General features: G+C 41.0%; 1 protein-coding gene across 2 annotated transcripts in view; it reads right to left on the reverse strand.

Annotated features, from left to right (window-relative positions):
* The window catches only part of LOC138968572 (uncharacterized), an 84,732-nt gene that overhangs the window by 12,971 nt on the left and 52,381 nt on the right, over positions 1-19,380 (reverse strand). For both annotated transcript variants that reach the window (XM_070341165.1, XM_070341154.1), the window contains exons 2-4: positions 13,044-13,713; positions 4,438-4,692; positions 1,692-1,832 (exon numbers count right to left, since the gene is read on the reverse strand). In XM_070341165.1, the coding sequence (XP_070197266.1) occupies positions 1,692-1,832; positions 4,438-4,692; positions 13,044-13,684 (1,037 nt within the window). In that variant the 5' untranslated portion in view covers positions 13,685-13,713. The remainder of the gene's footprint in view (positions 1-1,691; positions 1,833-4,437; positions 4,693-13,043; positions 13,714-19,380) is intronic.

The following is a 19,380-nucleotide window of genomic DNA, read 5'->3' on the forward strand; positions in this document are numbered from 1 at the left end:
TGTGTGTGTGTGTGTGTGTGTGTGTGTGTGTGTGTGTGTGTGTGTGTGTGCAAGGTTCCACACAGGCTCTGAGGTCAAGGGTATTCATACCCTTTCACCAAAAACGTAAAGGGTTTTTATACCCTTTCCTGATTGATCAAAGGGTATGGCATGTTGTCGGCGACTCGGTGTATTGCTTTGCTGTTTTACCAGGTTCTTGCATGTGCATGATGTCAATGTGTGCAAATTGCATTGTCAATTTGAGAGTGCTTTGAATAAAGGAAATAATTTATGACCATTGTGAAATGTCATATGTGTAAATTCTTGCTTGTAGCATTACAATAAGTGAATAACACTTACACATTTACAGCAATTACCGGGGTATCAAAACACTAGTCAGAGGCTGAGAGCTTTCACAAAATGAACAAGTAAACTGGCTTGAAATTCTGAACAGTAAACTTTTATTAATAACCCAGAACCCAGCCACCAACTGACAATTATGAGTTCAACAGTGCAGTGCCACACAGTTTTTTTCCCCACAAATTCAGGGTAATGCTATGAAAAGTCAGTTCAGTTCCACAACAACAAGAACATTATTATGAGTATCAATAAGTTTGAAATTATTTGCCTGTTCAGTTGTTGGTTACAAATTAACAACACACCTATCAAGTGCCTGTTGAAATTCACATCTGCAACACACTTGTGACTGTGTCTCTCCACAACAACAGTTCAATCTAAGTTCCAACACACTAAAGCGTGGCATAATTGAAAGGGCGTTGCAACTGTATGGCTCTAATATTACTCTGTAACTCATGTCTTTGGGTGAAGTCTTGGTGTTTTGCTTTGCAAGTCACAACCACTGTCAACAGATTTCCTTTTCCTCATGGCTCCGTGCACTTGCAATGCCCTTCCAGTGATGTCACGCGTTAGGTCAGTGCCTACGTGTTTAATAATCATTTTGTTGGCCAGTCTCTCCACTGAGAGTCGGTTCCTTAGCTTTGACTTCCCCCGGTTCTGTTGACTAAAGCCTCTCAGTCTCACAGGGTACAGAAGTGATTGGAATATGGTCAAGAGAATTTCACCAAGCATGCTAAAATCAGGTAAAAGCAAACGTCAAAGTTCGTTGTTTTGGATCAACTGCAGCAAGCTTTCTTGGTCGTGGCATTTTCAAACACAAAGTCAGTGACAAAACTGATCGTCTGCAAACTTGCGCTCGCGGTCTTCGCGGAACCAACAGAACCGAAAATAGCGATTGGGAAGTAACTCTGGTCACGCTGACAGCGCCAACTTCCTGGAGACAGTAAACACGTGTCGAGATCGCCGGTGAAGCTTTCCGAAATTAGTCTCCCGCGAAAAAAAAAACCCTCAAGCGTCGCATAACCAGTCGTACCGTTTGTAAAACGATCAAAGTCATACCCTTTTGCCTTTCAAGTCGTACGTTATTATACCTCTTGGTAAAATAATTGTTACTTACCGACACCCTTTCAAAGAGCGTCTCGTACGTGATTTGGGGGGTCAGAGGGTATAATACCTCCAATTTTACGTGATGTGGAACCCTGGTGTGTGTGTGCGTGTATGTGTGCGTGTGTTTGTGGAGTGTATATAATACTGTCTATTTCTATATCTGTGCCAGTCGGACTCCCGGTCCGTCTGCATGTCTGCTCATTTGTTTGTGTGAGCGCGTACGAGCGTACACGGGTGCACGTGCTTACTTGGAGGTCTGATGTACAGCCAGCACCGTCTTGGTAACGTCGACCACGACGTATTTTTGCTGAATGGCGTGAAGGACCAGCCAATTGTCGTAAGCCACTCGCCCAATTACCACACCAGGTATACTGTTCCAGTCGAACTGTCTGCAACACGCAAAGGGAACATTAATTGTTTTTCATAAGACGGTTCATAACAAATGCCCCCTGTACTTAGTGAATGTATTGCCCCCCTCTTGTATTTGATATTGACCGGTTGACCGGCCGCAGTAAGGTATCCCCACTTCCCACTGTTTTCCCCGCTAGTCAGCTGCCAGATGTATTCAGTGATTATTTTATCAAGGTTTCTGACATTCGGTCTGAACTTGATCAGATGAGTGCACATTCTGCTTCCTCCAGTCATGTTGATGTTCCCACTGATTGTTCTTTTCCATCATTTCAGCCAATCCGTGAAAAAGACCTTAGATCCATTATTCTGAAGTCCAAACCAACAACTTGTCCACTTGATGCCATACCCACACCACTGCTTTTTGAGAATCTTGATGACTGTGTTGTTGCCAACTCTTACTCAAATTGTCAATGATAGCCTGTTATCTGGTGTTTTCCATCATTGTTCAAAACTGCACTTGTCAAACCCCTTCTCAAAAAACCTAGTCTTGATGTCAATATTTTGAAGAATTATCGTCCTGTATCTAATTCATCATTCTTGTCCAAAGTTTTTGAAAAGGTAGTTTTGAAGCAGCTGTTGTCATATTTGAACACCCATGATTTGATCTCGCACTCTCAGTCCGCTTATCGCCCTTCTCACTGTACTGAAACAGCCCTACTTAAACTAATCAGTGACATTCTGTCTGCTCTGGATGGTGGTGATGTGTCAGTGCTTACCCTACTTGACCTCTCTGCAGCGTTCGACACGATTGACCATGTCACGCTTCTCCATAGACTTCAGACTCTGTACGGCATCTCCGGTCCACCGTTAGCATGGCTTGAGTCCTATCTCATTGGCAGGACTCAGGCTGTGCTTGTCGATGGCCAGATGTCTGCTCCAGCCCCACTTTCTTTCGGTGTTCCTCAAGGTTCAGTACTCGGTCCCATCCTTTTTATCATGTACACTAAGCCCCTCTCCACACTGATTCAAAACCATTCTGTTTTAAATCAGTCTTTTGCTGATGACACCCAGCTGTATAAACCCAGTCCCCATGCAGAGACACATTCCGCCATCCAGACCATTCAGACATGCATCACTGATGTTAAATCTTGGATGGTCGATAACAAACTTAAGCTGAATGATGATAAGACTGAAGTTTTACTGTGCAAAAAGAAGAACACTACATTTCCCTCTCCCCAACCTGTTTCTGTTCAAATAGGCAACACCGACATTCTTTTCTCGCCATCAGCTAGAAACCTTGGATTCACCCTTTCATCTGACATGACCCTTAACAAACATATATCTTTAGTCTGTAGAGCAGCTTATTTTGAGCTTCGTAAGATCAGCACCTTTAGCCACACACTCTCCTCTCACAACTAACACTCTTGCCTGTGCCTTTGTTCTTTCTAAACTTGACTACTGCAACTCTCTTCTCTCTGGCTGTCCTCTGTACCTCCTGCATAAACTACAAAAAGTCCAAAACTCGGCAGCACGCCTCATTCTCAAAGCACGAAAACGAGATCACGCAACACCACTTCTTCACACACTGCACTGGTTACCTATTCAAGCCCGCATCGACTACAAACGCAGTGTCCACCCTCTGCTTTAACTTCTTTTCTGGCTCATCTCCTGCTTACTTCTCTGAACTCCTCACTGTCTATTCTCCAGCAAGACAACTCCGTGCCTCTCCTGACTGTCGCATCCTTACCATTCCACACACCAAAACCAAAACATACGGACAACGCACTTTTACTTTCTGCGCATTATTCTCTCCCCTTTCACATCCGCCACTCTCAGTCACCCCAAGCATTCAAACGAGCACTTAAAACGCACCTCTTCAAGAAATACAACCCCTGATTTTGTTTTCTCAGTCCATCAGTAGGCTACATGTAGTGTATTTGTTGTTTTAGTGATAATGTGATAATGTATATAAACATCTAGGACTGTTTTCAGTATTGTTGATAACATGTTCTGTTTGATTAAGGGTATTCAGCTGGTATTTCCTTGTTTTTCACTACCTATTTTATTCATGTTTTTATTACTTAGTTAGTGGAAGAATCTTTTGTAGTGTATGTTTGATGGTGTACGCTTTTAATTAAGCGTTGTTGACTATGAATGTAGATGTAAATGCTTGTATAACTGTTTTAATTTTAAATGTGTCAAGCACAAAGAGCATAATTGTAAAGTTATGATGTTGCGCTATAGAAATGCTCATTTATTATTATTATTATTATTAATCCATACACAGACGAAGACCATTAGAAAGATACGTGCCTCCCCATAAAACAGAATTATTTCGCACCTTATTTATTCCCGAAACGACCGTTCTGTGGAACGACTTACCTCTCGATGGAGGGTCTGTGTTGAGTCCTGGAAAACCATGGTTTGTTGGATTAAATTACTGTACATACAGTACTTTCTGGCTAATTCAAGTTTGGCTGATTCTGTTATAGATCATAAACAAAGCAGAAGAAACGCACATATTTTAGAGAGAAGTTCAAGTTTTACGCCCTCACGGCAAAGCCATTAGGGGCATGTTCCCGGGTTTGACCCCGACTTTAGATGAGATACACAACAAATGTATGCGCACATATTTTCACCCACCTATCTGTTATAAAGAAGTCTTCCGCCATGGTGGTGAACAGCTTTCCTCTGGCCTTGGCAACTTTCGCAATGGCGTCAAAGGTCGCGGCCTCCGTGTCCTTGACCATGCCAACGTTTGTCCGTTGGCCGACGACTAGCAAGTGATTCTTGTCCAACGGCAGAGAGCGGTCAGACAGAATGGCCTGCAGACTGTCCACTAAGGAATGTGTAAATATAATGTCTCCGTTCGCAAAGGAATAGAGCGTAGAGTTGAACCTGGAGTGAAACGGGAAAGAGAAATTGTCATTTTAAGGAGAAAAAATTCTAGCAGCAGCAGTATCAGAGGCAACAACAACCGCATCAGCGGCAGAACAAACAATGCAAAAATAACAAAAGGTGCAACGGGATAACTAGAAGGAAAAAACAACAACAATGCCTACATGAGAATAACAAAATGTCAACTTTTCATGTCCTTGACACAAACGACGTTGGCAGTATACCATTCCAGAGAATCTGTTTATCTTGTTGGTATTTTCAACAATTGTTTTAAATCGTTTTTCAAATAAAATGGAACAACACAACAGGTGGGTTATTTTCTGTAACGAGAAAACGATTCTTCTTGTTCATGTCTTTGAAGAATTTGTCACACCCAACACAACCTTCACTGAACAACTACATGTGCTGTCAGTTATCAGCTTGATGGTATATCTTCTGTGTTAAAGTCAGTTGTCATGTACATTTTCGTCTGGATATTCAAACAGTACCTTTCGGTACTGTTCTTTCATTTTTATATTTAGTCAAGTTTTGACTAAATATTTTAACATCGAGGGGGAATCGAAACGAGGGTATGGTGTATGTGCGTGTGTCTGTGTGTGTGTCTGTGTGTGTGTGTAGAGCGATTCAGACTAAACTACTGGACCGATCTTTATGAAATTTGACATGAGAGTTCCTGGGTATGAAATCCCCGAATGTTTTTTTCATTTTTTTGATAAATGTCTTTGATGACGTCATATCCGGCTTTTCGTGAAAGTTGAGGCGGCACTGTCACGCCCTCATTTTTCAACCAAATTGGTTGAAATTTTGGTCAAGTAATCTTCGACGAAGCCCGGACTTCGGTATTGCATTTCAGCTTGGTGGCTTAAAAATTAATTAATGACTTTGGTCATTAAAAATCGGAAAATTGTAAAAAAAAATAAAAATTTATAAAACGATCCAAATTTACGTTCATCGTATTCTCCATCATTTTCTGATTCCAAAAACATATAAATATGTTATATTTGGATTAAAAACAAGCTCTGAAAATTAAATATATAAAAATTATTATCAAAATTAAATTGTCCAAATCAATTTAAAAACACTTTCATCTTATTCCTTGTCGGTTCCTGATTCCAAAAACATATAGATATGATATGTTTGGATTAAAAACACGCTCAGAAAGTTAAAACAAAGAGAGGTACAGAAAAGCGTGCTATCCTTCTTAGCGCAACTACTACCCCGCTCTTCTTGTCAATTTCACTGCCTTTGCCATGAGCGGTGGACTGACGATGCTACGAGTATACGGTCTTGCTGAAATATGGCATTGCGTTCAGTTTCATTCTGTGAGTTCGACAGCTACTTGACTAAATATTGTATTTTCGCCTTACGCGACTTGTTTATTTTAAACTTCCTCCACGATCGATCATTTTCCGGGAGGAAAGACTGGCTTTTTTGTGCTTTTTTTGTTTTGGTAGGTGTTGTGTGTGTTTTTCTGCCTTACAGGCACTATCCTTCCAGTGTTAACCTTTTGTGTGTGCGCTCAGACACGCCAAGGCTCTTTGCATGTAATTATTACAAAGAACCAGTTGCAATCCAAAAACAAATTGACTGCTAACGTTCCAACATCTATTAGTGGATGGGCAGACACATATTTATGAGATACACGAAAGACTTATAGCTGAGCATGCGTTGACTGCCATCTCGGGCAACACTTACCGCTAGCAAACACCATGGTTGCTTTCCTCGGAGAGTGCGATTTGTTTTTTAAAGAATGTATTTCAATCAATCAATCAATCAGTATGAGGCTTATATCGCGCGTATTCCGTGGGTACAGTTCTAAGCGCAGGGATTTTTTTATGCAATTTATATCGCGCACATATTCAAGGCGCAGGGATTTATTTATGCCGTGTGAGATGGAATTATTTTTACACAATACATCACGCATTCACATCGGCCAGCAGATCGCAGCCATTTCGGCGCATATCCTACTTTTCACGGCCTATTATTCCAAGTCACACGGGTATTCTGGTGGACATTTTTATCTATGCCTATACAATTTTGCCAGGAAAGACCCCTTTGTCAATCGTGGGATCTTTAACGTGCACACCCCAATGTAGTGTACACGAAGGGACCTCGGTTTTTCGTCTCATCCGAAAGACTAGCACTTGAACCCACCACCTAGGTTAGGAAAGGGAGGAGAAAATTGCTAACGCTCTGACCCAGGGTCGAACTCGCAACCTCTCGCTTCCGAGCGCAAGTGCGTTACCACTCGGCCACCCAGTCCGAACCACAAGTGGCGTTTTATTTCAACACTGGTGCTGGTAGGAATTTTTGAACATTAGAAAGTACGAAGCCCGGATGTAGGTCTAGAATGATGTAGGTGCCTTCTTCTTCTTTGTTTATGGGCTGAAACTCCCATGGCTTTTACACGTATGACCGTTTTTACCCCGCCATTTAGGCAGCCATACGCCGTTTTTGGGCGAATTTTACATATGGATGTGTGACCAGCAGACCAAAACGAGATGAAGATTAGCATACACGAACAAACTGGATCATCCCCAATGGCGCGAAGCACGAACAAACCACCGCGTGGCTGTATGGCTGCGCGATGATGTCCATGGTGAATTTCACATTTAGCGTTTAAAAAGAGAATCTTAATCAAACGGTGGTTAATTAATGACATGTTTTGATAAAGAGCTATTAAAAGAAAATTTGCAACAATGAATACATGAAGGCCATCAAACAATACAATAAATAAGGATATTTTAGATCATCAACGGAGGCAATTATAAACTATTTGTTTTAACTATGAACTCTGCTCTTCAGTGTGGACACGTTCGAACTGTCCATGTATTCTTTATTTAGATTTTCATTTTCCAGGAATTCATTTTCCTTGTTTCTTGATTAAGCATTGTCGTTTCTGGTGTTCGCGATGCGCGAGTGTTTATAATGGGTGTATGTTAGTGATTGCGCGTGCATGCGTGCGTACGTGTGTGTGTGTGTGTGTGTGTGTGTGTGTGTGTCTGTCTGTGTGTGTGTGTGTGTGCGATGCGTGAGTGTTTGTAACGGGTGTATGTTAGTGAATGTGCGTGCGTGCGTACATGTGTATGTGTATGTGTAAGAGTGTGTGTGTGTGTGTGTGTGTGTGTGTGTGTGTGTGTGTGTGTGTGTGTGTGTGTGTGTGAGTGTGTGTGTGTGTCTGTGTGTGTTTGTTTGTTTATTTGTTGCTTAACGTCCAGCCGACTACGCAGAGCCATATCAGGACGAGGAAGGGGGGGATGAAGGGGGCCACTTGTCAAGCGATTCCTGTTTACAAATGCACTAACCCATTACTTGTGTCCCAGCAGGCTTTAGTAAAACTAAATTAATACCTACTGGAAGATTATCAGTTTCCAGTATGTTAAAATAGGCTTAACCTATCTACTGCTGGACTTACATCAGAACACTAACAGATTAAACTATACATGAATCGCGAGACAAGCGGCAAGAGAAGAGATTTTTGGAAAAAATACAGGTGAATGAGCAAGAAGGCAGAAAAAAGAAAAGAATTCATGAAAAAAAAGAGAGCATGACAGGAAAGAGGAACCAAAAATCTACCTAACAGCAAACTAGAAAGCTCCTGCGGTTCCAAAAACAGGAGGGGCTTTTAATTTCATAACCGCAGTGCCCCACTGCGGGAGTGTGTGTGTGTGTTCATATCCCTTTTTTCAAGATACATGACACTGTAGCAGTTGTATGGTTTACGTTTGCAATATGTGTTGCTGCTTAAAGGGATTATATCTATCAACAAGTCGCGTAAGGCGAAAATACAATATTTAGTCAAGTAGCTGTCGAACTCACAGAATGAAACTGAACGCAACGCAACGCAGCAAGACCGTATACTCGTAGCATCGTCACTCCACCGCCCGTGGCAAAGGCAGTGCCAGTGGAATTGACAAGAAGAGCGGGGTAGTAGTTGCGCTAAGAAGGATAGCACGCTTTTATGTACCTCTCTTCGTTTTAACTTTCTGAGCGTGTTTTTAATCCAAACATATCATATCTATATGTTTTTGGAATCAGGAACCGACAAGGAATAAGATGAAAGTGTTTTTAAATTGATTTGGACAATTTAATTTTGATAATAATTTTTATATATTTAATTTTCAGAGCTTGTTTTTAATCCGAATATAACATATTTATATGTTTTTGGAATCAACAAATGATGGAGAATAAGATAAAGGTAAATTTGGATCGTTTTATAAATTTTTATTTTTTTTTACAATTTTCAGATTTTTAATGACCAAAGTCATTAATTAATTTTTAAGCCACCAAGCTGAAATGCAATACCGAAGTCCGGGCTTCGTCGAAGATTACTTGACCAAAATTTCAACCAATTTGGTTGAAAAATGAGGGCGTGACAGTGCCGCCTCAACTTTCACGAAAAGCCGGATATGACGTCATCAAAGACATTTATCAAAAAAATGAAAAAAACATCCGGGGATTTCATACCCAGGAACTCTCATGTCAAATGTCATAAAGATCGGTCCAGTAATTTGGTCTGAATCGCTCTACACACACACACACACACACAGACACACAGACACACGCACATACACCACGACCCTCGTTTCGATTCCCCCTCGATGTTAAAATATTTAGTCAAAACTTGACTAAATATAAAAAGACTGTCTCAAATAGCCCCAAGAGATATATTATAATTATAGTTCAGGTTGGGGGTTGTAATTTTGTGACCCTTAAAGTAAATTAAACATTTGAGCGCTGAGTTACTCAAATTAAAAACGGCTGTATTTTGAGTGGGCATTCCAGATTGTGATTATCATTGCGACGTTCTTTGTGCGAGTCATAATTTTCGTCCTACCTTTTGACCCTGAGTATTGCATGTGCCATTTCCAGAGATACAGATTTGAAGTTGAGCAGAGAGCTAAGAGTTCGTTTTGAGAGTTCATTGACGACAACACACACGAGGAAGGTTTTAGAATCAGTGTTTGAGTGTTCTATTCTTCAAATCTGAATGCTGTGTTTGTTAGTCATTGCAGACCGTGATATTCTCCAACGGATATTTTTTTTGTTTCTGTTATTCGACGCGTTTTCCCCCTGTATGGCACGGAATTTGCATACGTAAGCTAGATTGTAGGTTTGACTTCCTCAATCCAACGGTCTTGAACTGCTTTGACGAATAATTTAAATTAGCTATGAAAACTAAATAAATAATAATGATGTCCGGACTCCTGGCAGGAAAGCTGGGCGAAGCAAACCGCTCGCTGAAGGAAATTCATTAAATCATTTGGCATAGTTTCGGAGCAGTTTTTAGCAAATCATTGCAGGGGTTTCTAAATGACAGTACAGCGAATGTACCTTGACATTTTTATTTAAGGTCGAAATTGTCAGAAATCTGTCCAAAATGGTGCCTTCAGGTATACTAACTCTGAATGCGATCTGAATGCGTCAGAGTTATAATGTTATTGCCGGCGGAATAAATTGCGCTTCAACAGGATCGTTTTGCTTTTTTCGTAAAGCGCTTGAATCGTTCTGTTTGCCTGTATTGAGGAGGAACGGGCCGGGTTTCCTGCTGTGTGACTGTGCGCTTCACAGGTTGCACACTGACATTATTGTGAAACAAGTGGAAAAGTGTTAACAGCTCGATTTTTCAGCGTCGACTCGGCGTATTATACTTGTTCTCGTCAAAATATCCGACCCTATCGCCACGCTGAATTCACGGTAGCGTTTATATTGCTTCTCACTGGCTTGGCAATGAGGTTACGCCCCTTGCCGCTCTCGACACGTTTTCAGTTCGGAGATTTTGCTGTGTTCTATTTCTTGTTCATGTTTCGTCGGAAATATGCAACTAGGTATTTCATAATCATCTTTAGCTTTGGCAAGCATATCTTATTTGTTTTGCAGTGTCCCGACACTTGTTTCCTTTCCCAGTATGCTCTTACATCGCTCCATCCCAACATTCACTTCTAACCACATCTGAATTTCGTTCCGCTGCCAAACTTGTCGATGTTACAGACACTCAGGTCACTGCGGTAGGCTACCCTCTGAAGATGACACTGCACTGCAGCAGAGTCACTTCGACGGTGGTCGGTAGTGGTGCTGTCTTGAGCCAACGGGCGAAGGCCACTATACCTTCTATGCCCCCTACCAACAACATTAACCAGACTGAGCGTGCGGCCCCTCCAAAGAGCGGTAGAAAGTATTGGTATGCATTGTATGTCTTCGATTGAATCATCATAGCGGTAGAAACACCGCTCGTGTTGAACCGGAACCAGGTATAGCGGCTGTTGGTGTTAATATAAAGGATATTGAACGACGTCCTTAGACATATATGGAATACTCGCCTAAATAGGGCTGTGTGAAGACTATCCAATCACAACCCCCGAATTCCCCCACGTGTCAATCAGAATAACAATATTGATGGTTGATTTTATTTATTTTGTGGGCTGCTTTTTATATTTAGTCAAGTTTTGACTAAATATTTTAACATCGAGGGGGAATCGAAACGAGGGTATGGTGTATGTGTGTCTGTGCGTGTGTGTGTGTGTGTAGAGCGATTCAGACTAAACTACTGGACCGATCTTTATGAAATTTGACATGAGAGTTCCTGGGTATGAAATCCCCGAATGTTTTTTTCATTTTTTTGATAAATGTCTTTGATGACGTCATATCCGGCTTTTCGTGAAAGTTGAGGCGGCACTGTCACGCCCTCATTTTTCAACCAAATTGGTTGAAATTTTGGTCAAGTAATCTTCGACGAAGCCCGGACTTCGGTATTGCATTTCAGCTTGGTGGCTTAAAAATTAATTAATGACTTTGGTCATTAAAAATCGGAAAATTGTAAAAAAAAAATAAAAATTTATAAAACGATCCAAATTTACGTTTATCTTATTCTCCATCATTTGCTGATTCCAAAAACATATAAATATGTTATATTCGGATTAAAAACAAGCTCTGAAAATTAAATATATAAAAATTATTATCAAAATTTTTTTTTCGAAATCGTTTTAAAAACACTTTCATCTTATTCCTTGTCGGTTCCTGATTCCAAAAACATATAGATATGATATGTTTGGATTAAAAACACGCTCAGAAAGTTAAAAACGAAGAGAGGTACAGAAAAGCGTGCTATGCAGCATAGCGTAACCACTACCCCGCTCTTCTTGTCAATTTCACTGCCTATGCCGTGAGCGCTGGACCACGAGTATACGGTCTTGCTGCGTTGCATTGCGTTCAGTTTCATTCTGTGAGTTCGACAGCTACTTGACTAAATATTGTATTTTCGCCTTACGCGACTTGTTTGTTTTGTTGTGGTTGTTGTTGCTTTCTTGTTTTGTTGTTGTTGTTTTTCTGTATTCTATTTTATACCTATTTTTTCTGATGGTTAACAACATCAACAACAAGTCGCGTAATGCGAAATTACTACATTTAATCAAGTTGTCGAACTCACGGAATGAAACAGAACGCACTGTACTTTTTCACCAAGACATTACAGCTTCGTCAATCCCCCGCACGTGTAAAACGCAGTGAAAGCCAGTCAGTATAGCGTGGTAGCGGTTGCGTTTAGCAGGATAGCGCGCTTTTCTGTGTCTCTATTCTTTTTAACTTTCTGAGCTTGTTTTTAATCCAAACATAACATATCTATATGTTTTGGGAATCAGGAACTGACAAGGAATAAAATGAAATTGTTTTTAAATCGATTTCGGAAATTTAAATTTAATCATAATTTTCATATTTTTAATTTTCAGAGCTTGTTTTTAATCTGAATATAACATATGTATATGTTTTTGGAATCAGAAAATGATGAAAAATAAGATAAATTGGTTTTTGGATCGTTTTATAAAAAAATAATTTTAATAACAATTTTCAGATTTTTAATGACCAAAGTCATTAATTAATTGTTAAGACTCCAAGCTGATATGCAATACCAAAGTCCGGCCTTCGTCGAAGATTGCTTAGCCAAAATGTCAATCAATTTGATTGAAAAATGAGGGTGTGACAGCGCCGCCTCAACTTTTACAAAAAGCCGGATATGACGTCATGAAAGACATTTATCGAAAAAATGAAAGAAAGAGTCTGGGGATATTATTTCCAGGAACTCTCATGTAAAATTTCACAAAGATCGGTCCAGTAGTTTACTCTGAATCGCTCTACACACACACACACACACACACACACACACACACACACACACACACACACACACACACACACACACACACACACACACACACACACACCACGACCCTCGTCTCGATTCCCCCCTCTATGTTAAAACATTTAGTCAAAACTTGACTAAATGTAAAAACGACGAGAACGACAACAAACAAACAAACAGACAGACAGTCCGACAGAAAGAGAGCTGCCACCCTTACTTCTTGATAGCGTCCAGGTACATATACTTCAAGATGGGCACGCCGATGGCGACCTTGGACACGGGCAGGGTCTCCCAGCCGTGAGATCGAGCCTGGGCCTCCAGCTTGCTGCTGTTGGTAAAGAGCACGGGCCGGATGAAGGGCTTAAGCTGGCCCCAGTTCCTCAGCGTCAGGTTCCGCACCAGCTGGAGGTCGTCGCGTTCCGCCCAGGTGGAGAAGAGCGTCAGCAAAGGCAAGGACGTCCCGTTGAGGATGGCGGCCTTCAGAGCTTCTTGGGAGGACGGGAGATTCAGTGAGCTGCCGGGTGACGCCTTGATCATCTCAGAGCCAGCCGAGGAGGTTTTCTTGGCAAAAGCCGCGGAGAGGGGCAAAGAGGAAGAAGCCGAGGGGGGCTGGGAGATAAGAAGCGATGTGTTATTGGCGTTGCCGTCGTCAGTCGAGCGGAAGCGATGTGCTAGGCGAGGGAAGAGGAGGAGGGAGGGGGTTGTGAGTGTGGCCCGGTAGTACAGCATTACGTACAGTCCAGAACAGGCCACGGCCAGCAGCATCAGCATCCCCCAGTACTGCTTCCTGGACGAGCCTCCCGAGCCCCCTGCTCCTCCACCTCCCCCAGAAGGCGTTCCTCCGCAGCACAGGCCCATGTATGACAGCCAAGCGTTCTTCAGCCTCACTGCAACCAGAGAAAAATACACATTTCGTGTGAAAAACTAATTATTTGCAAGTATTCTAACACACACACACACACACACACACACACACACACACACACACACACACACACACACACACCCTTTCACACACGCACGCACACACGTACGTACGTACGTACGTACACACACACATACGCACACAGACAGACACACACACAGATACACGCGCGCACACATATTCATACACAACGAACGCACACAGTGTAACACTGTATAATGCAACACCATAAAAGCCTGTGCAGATGTCAAAAAAGTGAACAGACATAACTTCATGAAACTTTTTACATACAAATTCTTCCAGATGATACCCCCAGACTGAGACGTGGTGGTTTTTTTTTTAATTTTATAAATGATTTTGATGACGTCATAACAGCCTTTAGGTGAATGTTGAGGCGGCACTGTGACGACCTCATCTTCAAACCAAATTGTTTGAGGTTTTGGTAAAGCAATCTTTGATTCAGTCCGAAATATGGGATTGCATTTCAGTCGTTGGGTTTGCCGGGGGCATTCCCTTCATAAAAGCGACCACAATCAACTCTTTGCACAGGGCGAGACTACTGCCGTACACTACACAATTCAATTTTACTTTATTTTTATTTTATTTATTTATTTACGAGGATTTATATCGCGCACGTATCTCACCACACAAGGCGACTCAAGGCGCATGTTACCTATTAATGCCGTGTGAGATGGAATTTTTTACACAATATATCACGCATTAACATCGGCCAGTAGATCGACTGCCTTAAAGTTTAGGCGCTGCATCCACCTTTCACGGCCTATTATTCCAGGTCACACGGGTATTAGTCAGATTGAAGTTTATCTGCGCAAACACGTAAACAAGAAACCTTAACTACAGTAACCGGCATGTAGCAGGACAAGTGTGAAACAGCTGAGAGCATAGCAATACTGCCGGGTTTTGGTCAAGTGTATAGTATAGTATATAATATATACATCGGCACGAAGTCTTACGCCAAGTTGGGGCAAAGCTGCGACACGTTCTCACACATTCAATTTAAAGGCTCAGTCCTTCTCGTGTCAACGATTCGGCTCTGTTCACCATCCGTCCACTTGGACACATACCAAATATCAACAGTCTGGAAGCATTCTGTGCAGAATGGTGTTTTTTTTTAATATTATAAATGAATGCATTAAAAGACAGTTAATCTGCAAAGTGTAACACCTCCAAATAATTCAATTCTGCACAGAAAGCAGTCGGGGTGTGTCCAATTGAAGGGATATGGTCGTTTCCCATGTAAACTGAGCCTGGGCAGATCGAAGATACTGAGCAGAGCTGTTTCCAGGAAAAGACTGTGACTTTAACTAAAAAAAACACATTTTTTTTAAACTATTCTTTTTTTAACTTTTTTAGGTACGTTCACTCCCCTAATGGGAGGAAGGGGAAACAGCGATGTATTTCTTGAGAAAAAAAATCTTCATTTCCAACTCGCCATATCTTCAAATCTACAAACTAAGATCAACGAAGTTTAAGTATCTTATAAAATAATTACCGAGCCTTTCGACCTTCTACCTCAAACATGCTTACTATATAAAAAATAAAAATAAAAAATAAAAATGCTTTGAATCGACTCACTCTCGAACCTCACTCGGCTAGGCAATCGGCCACATTGAAACACAAACTAAAAGTACTCCGAAGTAGTTCGCCTTTGTTAACATTATGACGGTTCGCTTTGAACACTGAATCAGTAACATTTTAGCAAAGTATGGTCAGTTTCAAAGTTAATATACGTTATTTATATTTTTGACCAACATTTTACATTGTACAGTCAGTGTTCCTCCGAGACTGCGCCAGCGGTCGAGGTGAACAATGACTGTCGAGGTCTATGTAAAATGTCATATTTTGGTCAAAAATACAAATAACATTTAGCCTATGCATCGATCGATTTCAATTAGAATCCTTTTATTTTTTACGATTGCACTGTAGTCTCAGCCTTAATATGAGTTTTTGTCGGCCTCTAAAGTCACATGATTCAAATAAGGAAATTACAATGCATTTGCCTCAGAGGAAAATAAGAAATAAACAAAAATAAACAAAAATGCGCGAAAGTGTCATTGCTGTCAACGTAGAATCACAGTCAGCAAAGATTACCCAAACACAGCTTTTGAATTTTAAAAACCAAATTTCACATACAGATCTTAAAGGCAGAGTAAGCCTCCCGTAAACCATCACAGATACGGTCAGGCTTTTACACACAGTACAAACACCCTTTCATTTAAACACTCACCAATTGAGAACATCCTAGGTGCCCTCCGTAAAGAGCGAACAATTTTCAAAGAATTTATTTTTGCGTGGTTTATCTTACCCCTGAGCCATCGTGAACCCGTGTGATCCAGTTTTCCCTTTTCACAATGCAGTCGTCATAGTTAGTCATTTGAATGCGACTCGACGTGAGCTTATCTACAATAGCACGTTTTTGTATGCACGAAACAACGGCTGTGGTTCACAAGAACTCTAGCGATGGCTTTTGACTGTTGAGAGGAACGGCGATTTGCACTGATAAACCGGCCGTCGTCTGCTACGACCCTTGCGTGACCCTGCTTCCGGGCTTTTCTTTTTTTAAACTTTCACAACTTCGAATTGTTCTGATCTTGTCTTGATGAAAAACGAATTCTTTTATGATTAAAGAATGTTTGTGTAACAAGCTGTCAATTTATTATTTAGATTTTAAAAGTTAGGTCTAGCGCAAAAACGAGGCGCCGTTGTTGTTAACGGAACAAGTCTACGAAAATAAATTCTTGGAAAATGTCTCACGCTCGACAGAAAGCAGCCAGGATGTTCCCGTTCGGTGAGCGTTCAAATGGAAGTATGCTTGTACTGTATTTAGACGCTCGGGGAGCTCTGTGATGGTTTACGGGAGGCTTACTGTGCCTTTAAGGTATCCTTAGCAGCCCTGAAAGTGGCGAGTAGTTTACTCGCCATGGCGAGTGGAGCCGAAACAATGAATCGGCGAGTAAAACATCCGTCTACTCGCCGAATGCAGAGACACAACCTGCCGTATCACCCACCCTCTACCTCTTTATGGGATGTGAAGTGGCTGTCAGCAAAGACGTCCTGCCACTGACCCCAGTCTACAGACATCCATTGTGCCAAGGATACCCATCCTCTCTCTTGGTTGACCTATTTTCCCTCTGCTGCCACCCACCCCCTCTCCACAACCCCCCATCCCCAACTTCTCATTGTTGTGGGCCAGCTACAAGTAACAGGATGACACCCGGAGAGACCTCCACTTGCCCCCTGCTTTATATGAGACTCGGACAGATGATATCTAAACAATCCGCAAAAACACAGACACACACAGAGATATGTTAATGTTATAAGAGATATGTACAGCAAATCTACTATCTGCACTAAGACCGCACTCGGACACTCACATGACATACCCGTCCGGAAAGGTGTACATCAAGGCAATACTCTAAGCCCCACACTCTTCAACATATTCATCAACGATCTCCCAGATTATCTGCGTGGGAATGACTCACCAAGTCTGAACAGTGCCCAAAATACAAAAATCCCATGCCTACTTTACGCCGATGATTTGGTAATTCTGTCCACATCCAAAAGAGGACTACAAAATAAGTTTAACCGATTGAATGACTACAGCAGTGAATGGGGCATTAAAATAAACAAAGAAAAAACGAAAGTGATAATATTTACCCGCACAGACCCAAAAGTACCAATACTATTTAACTGTGGCACACATATGATTGAAAGTGTAGACCAATATAAATATTTAGGGGTCATCTTCCATAAAAGCGGTAAATTCTTACAAACCCAGGAACATTTAGCCAAGCAAGCAAACAAGGCATCGCATGCCCTGAGACGACTAATTAGAGGAAGAGAGATGAAAGTAACTACAATGATGCAACTATTTTATACCTTAGTCGCCCCTGTGTCCACTTATGGAGCCGAGGTCTGGTTCCCATCAGCAATCAACATCCAAAACGAACAATCGCTACCCGACATATTCGATAAGTGTCTATCGAATAATCTACCCCATGAACAAGTACATTTAAAATTCATTATTCCCCCCTCTGCTTCTTTACCTCTGTAAACTTGTAGGGGTAGTTATTTTTCGATAATGACCCAGCAACCAAACAAATAACGACCCAGCAACAGCCTGAATCCTCGATAGTGCAATGGGTTGAGAGGTTGTTCTGTTTCGGTACTACTTTTTGCGACTGAAAAGTTCCGAACGCTCTAATGTACGAAGTATACATCTCTGGAGCAAACAATACAAACATACCGCATTTAAATTAACAACTACAGGCCTGAACACATGAATCTCCATATAAAATCCATGAGTTCGGTTGTTTTCTGAATCTCATCTGCCGTGCTCAAGCCGTTCATCACAAGCAAAAGCTGGAGTAAACCTGGACGAAATTGCTATCAAGAACGCAGAATTGATTTTTTCTGAGTTTTTTTTTTTTTTTGCCGTAAGCGCCATGTTTATCGGAGCAGGAAACTCTTCCAGAGTGAGGCCCCTTTGTTGATGCATGTCAACATCAGATGTGCGAGACGCGAAATTGTGCCGCAAATTCATGGCGCTTACGGCAACAAAAAAAATTCAGAAAAAATCAATTCTGCGTTCTTGATAGCAATTTCGTCCAGGTTTACTCCAGCTTTTGCTTTTCTTATTTTTCTCTATCGTCCAAGCCCATAAAATCGAACAAAGCGGATTGCGTTTGGATTTCCCTCTTTGAGATGACTGAGATTGCCCCCCTTGGATCGATCCGTATCAAGGTCAGTTACAGTACTGGCCGCGTGTTCAAGATGCTAACAACCGAAATACTGAACTAAGGTGTGCACGGCAACAATGAGCACATTCTGTTTTTCTCTGTAAGTGCAAAAATCATCCATGGACAACGATATTTTGCTTAGTAGGCTATAGATATGTGAATATACCCTATTCTATGGCAATCCGTTTGTAAAGAAATTACGTTTTTTCGTGTTGATCTAAATAATGAATTATTTAGCTAAATAATGCATTATTTACACAAAAGTAAAAAATGTGATTATCTTACTTTTGCGTAAATAATGCATTATTTAGCTAAATAATGCATTATTTACACAAAAGTAAAAAATGTGATTATTTTACTTTTGTGTAAATAATGCATTATTTAGCTAAATAAAGCATTATTTAGCTAAATAATGCATTATTTAGTTTAATAATTCATTATTTAGATCAACACGAAAAAACGTAATTTCTTTACAAACGGATTGCCATACTATTCCAACCCCAAAACCGAACTGTGTAGCTCTTGGTTCTATTTAAGACATGTTCAGTATGTGTGTGTGTGTGTGTGTGTGTGTGTGTGTGTGTGTGTGTGTGTGTGTGTGTGTGTGTGTGTGTGTGTGTGTTTATCTGTTTGTGTGTATGGGTGTGTGTGTTTATCTGTTTGTGTGTATGGGTGTGTGTGTGTGTGTGTTATTCTTTTTCTGTCATTTATGATTGGTTTAAACAAAACGTTATTCAATTTTAATCATGACAAGAACAATGCATGGATGATTGACACTGAACACACCATTAATACACCACATGTTGCCGTGAAACTTAAAATTAATATTTAAAGTCCTACGGTTTTAGGCCATTAAGGACTTGAGTGTT

Source organism: Littorina saxatilis, linkage group LG1 (genome assembly GCF_037325665.1).
Source record: "Littorina saxatilis isolate snail1 linkage group LG1, US_GU_Lsax_2.0, whole genome shotgun sequence".
Classification (NCBI taxonomy): Eukaryota; Metazoa; Mollusca; class Gastropoda; order Littorinimorpha; family Littorinidae; genus Littorina; species Littorina saxatilis.